This window comes from Telmatherina bonti, assembly GCF_933228915.1.
Source record: "Telmatherina bonti genome assembly, chromosome: 6".
NCBI classification, from domain to species: domain Eukaryota; kingdom Metazoa; phylum Chordata; class Actinopteri; order Atheriniformes; family Telmatherinidae; genus Telmatherina; species Telmatherina bonti.
In genome coordinates this window covers 8087496-8091868 of record NC_136624.1, presented here as the reverse complement: position 1 = coordinate 8091868, position 4373 = coordinate 8087496, and the positions used below count along the sequence as shown (strand labels likewise).

Sequence of the window (4373 nt, the reverse complement as noted above, 5' to 3'; positions counted from 1 at the left end):
TAACCTCCACAGAAGCTGTGGCTCCAAAACACAGAAACACGCTCTTTCCTGAGGGTTCACAAATGTTGGGCAGCGTTGATTTGCTAGCCTTACAGTATGTTGATGTAGAATACTAGCTAATGTAGCAAGCCCAGTTCTGACTTTGACTTCGTTGCCTTTATGTGCCTGGGAAAGCACGATTCATGCACAGAAAGGGTCAGAAGAGTTGATGGAGGAGGGACAAAGCGCTGTTGAGTTTGATAGACATCTCTATGCAATCGTTTGGAATGGCCCGGTTAAAATGATTTGGTGTATTTTCAGTCTTGACTGTTTCACAGATGACAGAATATTTTTATCTGTGTGTTTGAACATTCAAGTAATTGCCTGCATTTAGGGTGTGATGGGTTTTTTAAGCTATAAAGTAAGAAATGCTACTGGAAAAAATCTCCTGCATGACCTTTAAGTATGCGCTAAACTGAAATATTAACTGAGGACTGAATACATTGTTCTTCATAGACTGACACGTGTCTCTTTTCTTTTTCTTTTTGTGTGTTTTTTTCTGCAGATTATCCTGCAACTCCACGAGAATTTGCTGTGAAATCCACTACCACTTTAATTCCTGAATTTCACGTAATCAGTGGAAATCTCTGGTTGATGTTTGGAACGCACACTTTTTCCAAGTCACTGGATGATCTTCCCGTTCCCTCCCAGCATGGCTAGATGGAAGATGGACTGCTTGTCTCTGGGCCAAGTGTTTGCTGGCCTGATCCTGGTAACAATAGGTCTGTCTTGTGTCCAGAGCAATGAGTGCCCCCAGCTGTGTGTATGTGAGATCCGACCCTGGTTTACACCTCAGTCCACCTACAGAGAAGCCATCACTGTGGACTGCAATGACCTACGCTTGACACGGATCCCGGGGAACTTGTCCAGTGAGACTCAGGTTCTCCTCCTACAGAGCAACTACATCGCCAGGACCAGTGAGGAGCTGGAGCAACTTTTCAACCTAACAGAGCTGGACTTGTCCCAGAATAACTTCAGTAACATCCGGGATGTTGGTCTCACCAACATGTCCCAGCTCACCACGCTCCATCTAGAGGAGAACCAGATCACAGAAATGCCAGATTTTTGTCTGCAGGACCTCAGCAACCTGCAGGAACTCTACATCAACCACAATCAGATTAACACCATCTCTCCCAACGCCTTTTCTGGGCTTCGTAACCTGCTCAGGCTTCACCTCAACTCTAACAAGATCAAAACCATCAGCAGCCAGTGGTTTGAGTCTACGCCCAACTTAGAGATCCTCATGATCGGAGAGAACCCTGTTGTAGGAATTATGGACTTTAATTTCAAGCCTCTGGGCAATCTGAGAAGCCTGGTTTTAGCTGGGATGGACTTGACAGATGTTCCTGGTAATGCCTTTGTGGGACTTGACAATCTTGAGTCTCTCTCTTTCTATGATAATAAGCTTGTTCGAGTACCTCAGAGAGCCCTCCAAAAACTACCCAACCTCAAGTTTCTGGATTTAAATAAAAACCCAGTACACAAGATCCAGGAAGGAGATTTCAAGAATATGCTGAGACTGAAGGAGCTGGGTATAAACAACATGGGAGAACTGGTTTCCATTGACCGTTATGCTTTGGACAACCTTCCTGAGCTCACAAAGCTAGAGGCAACTAACAACCCCAAGTTCTCTTACATAAATCGCCAGGCCTTCCGCGATGTTCCAGCTTTGGAGAGTCTAATGCTGAACAACAACGACTTGAACGCCCTGTATCAGACCACAGTGGATTCTCTCCCCAACCTGCGTGAGATCAGCATCCACACCAACCCTCTGCGCTGTGACTGCATCATACAATGGATGAGCTCCAACAAAACGTCGGTACGATTCATGGAACCTCTATCGATGTTTTGCGCCATGCCAGCTGAGGTCAGAGGTCTGCATGTGCGCGAGGTATTGCAGAATAAGTTAGTCAACCAGTGCCTGCCCTTGATTTCTCACGATACTTTCCCCAGCCATCTCAGCTTGGAAATCGGCTCAACCGTGGACTTGGACTGCAGAGCTGTGTCCCAGCCTGAGCCTGAAATCTACTGGGTGACACCGATGGGAAACAAGATAATGAGTGACACCCTGTCTGATAAGTACAGCCTCAACAGTGAAGGCACACTGAGAATTTCTCATATCCAGATTGAGGAATCCGGCAGATATACCTGTGTGGCTCAAAACTCAGAAGGTGTGGACACAAGAGTGGCAGCCGTGCAGGTGAACGGCACTCTGTTAGACAACACGCAGCTCATGAAGATCTACGTCAAGCAGACAGAAGCTGACTCCATTCTCGTCTCCTGGAAAATAAACTCAAACGTCATGACCTCCAACCTCAAGTGGTCATCAGCTACAATGAAAATAGACAACCCCCATATTACTTACACTGCCAGGGTGCCCGTAGACGTCCACGAGTACAACCTCACACATCTACAACCAGCCACCGAATACGAGGTGTGCCTCACAGTCTCCAACATCCACCAACAAATGCAGAGGTCATGCGTGAATGTGACAACGAAGCCAGCAACCTTTGCCGTGGAGATATCTGACCAGGGGACCAACACTGCCCTGGCAGCTGTCATGGGAACCATGTTTGCAATCATCAGCATGGCTTTGCTAGGCATGTACATCGCCAAGCGCTGGAAGAGGAAAAACTATCACCACTCCTTGAAAAAGTACATGCAGAAAACCTCGTCGATACCACTAAACGAGCTGTACCCTCCTCTTATTAACTTGTGGGAGGCAGATAGTGAGAAGGAGAAGGAAGGCAGCTCAGAGACGAAACCCAGCCAGGTGGACACCACACGCAGCTATTACATGTGGTGAGATCAGCTTTCCTGTGGGACATACAGAGGCAGGAGCACAAATACATGTTTAGGTTTTCATGTTTTCTTTCATGTTTTCCTTTTGGCTTTCTTCAGTTCTCTTAAACTGGGACAACAATGCAAAGTTTTCTGATCTCTAGTTTAGCACTACTCACTTGTTTTAAATTCGAAAGCTTTGTTTTGCTTCTCGGACCCAGTAGTCACCGTGCTTTACATTTAAGGCCCGTTTCTGCTGAACATGAAAGACAAATATGCAGACAGACAGACTGATTCATCCGCCCTTTGTGTCAGTTATATACATGATTTGGTCTGTTTTCAAGGAGCTCAGCTATCCATCACTTGAGGATGAGATTGGAGGAATACCACTGGAAACCATCGGAGGCAGTGTTGAGTTATATAGCTGACACATAATCAGGAAAAGGGACCAACCAGAAAAGAAGTTGAAGACACAGAACAACAAAAAACTTCATGGTTTTATTCTTCTTCTTCTGGTATTTATGGATGGTTTTAAACAACTGTACGGACGTGGAAGTAAACTCTGAACTCAGCGCTGCCCACTAGTGGATGAGCTGACATGACAACTTCAAAGACGCATGGATAAATGAGGATGAAAACGTATGATAACATTTGAAATGGACGTATTTACATAAATAACAGAGCAGAAATGGGCCTTTATCTCTCATTTTGATCAACACAGCATGAGTATTGTCCCGGATTCAAAGGAAAAGCTGAAATCCAAACTGGTTTTGAGCCGTTTTTCTGGCGGAGCCGTTAAAGACTGCGACCTTTCTTTCTATCGTTTAGCAGTTTCACTTTGACTGTTGTGCACTGAAATATATATAAATATAAACTAATTTGTCTATCAACTGAAATGTAAGCTGACAAAGTATGTTTAGACTTGATATATCGTCTATTGAATAATCATAGAAACTCTTCTGTAATGTTGTATCAGCGATTATTTGACTTTCAGTACTTTTTGTACGTTTTAAAAAAAGGTTTGTTTGATTTAGACTTTTAAGTTTGCAGGGTTCTGTAAGCCAGCAATAGAAATATGAATGTTATAAAGTAGGTGAGTAGATGTAAGGCTTTTTCAACTACCTAAAGGTTTGGTTTCCTTATTTTGCTAGAATGTCAACAATCACTGCTTTTTGTTGTTGTTTACACAAAAACATGTTGTTTAATGAGGAGCAACTAAAATAAAATCTTCTTTCCTCATATTTTCTAAAAACTGTTGGTCTGATAAAATATTTGTTTCATTTCATTCAGGTGGGACGTAAATGGATCATCATGGACATAAATACTGTTTAAACAGTTCATACAAGCTAAAAAAAAAATCAGAAGTAGGCATCAATATATGGACTCTGTTGGAGAAGCTTCCTGTTGTTTCTTTCAGTCATCTTCAGGAAGAGTTCTCCAGGATCCTTGAAGGATTTTCCAGGAATACTTCTCCAGGATCCTTGAAGGATTTTCCAGGAAGAGTTCTCCAGGATCCTTGAAGGATTTTCCAGGAAGAGTTCTCCAGGATCCTT

General features: G+C 43.5%; 1 protein-coding gene across 1 annotated transcript; it reads left to right on the top strand.

Moving 5' to 3' along the window:
• Positions 1-691: 691 nt before the first annotated feature.
• Positions 692-2845, top strand: lrrn1 (leucine rich repeat neuronal 1; the record flags this gene model as incomplete). The annotated part of the gene is made up of 1 exon (XM_079241676.1): positions 692-2845. One exon carries the CDS (start codon positions 692-694, stop codon positions 2843-2845), a length of 2154 nt encoding a protein of 717 aa, XP_079097802.1.
• Positions 2846-4373: the final 1528 nt, after the last annotated feature.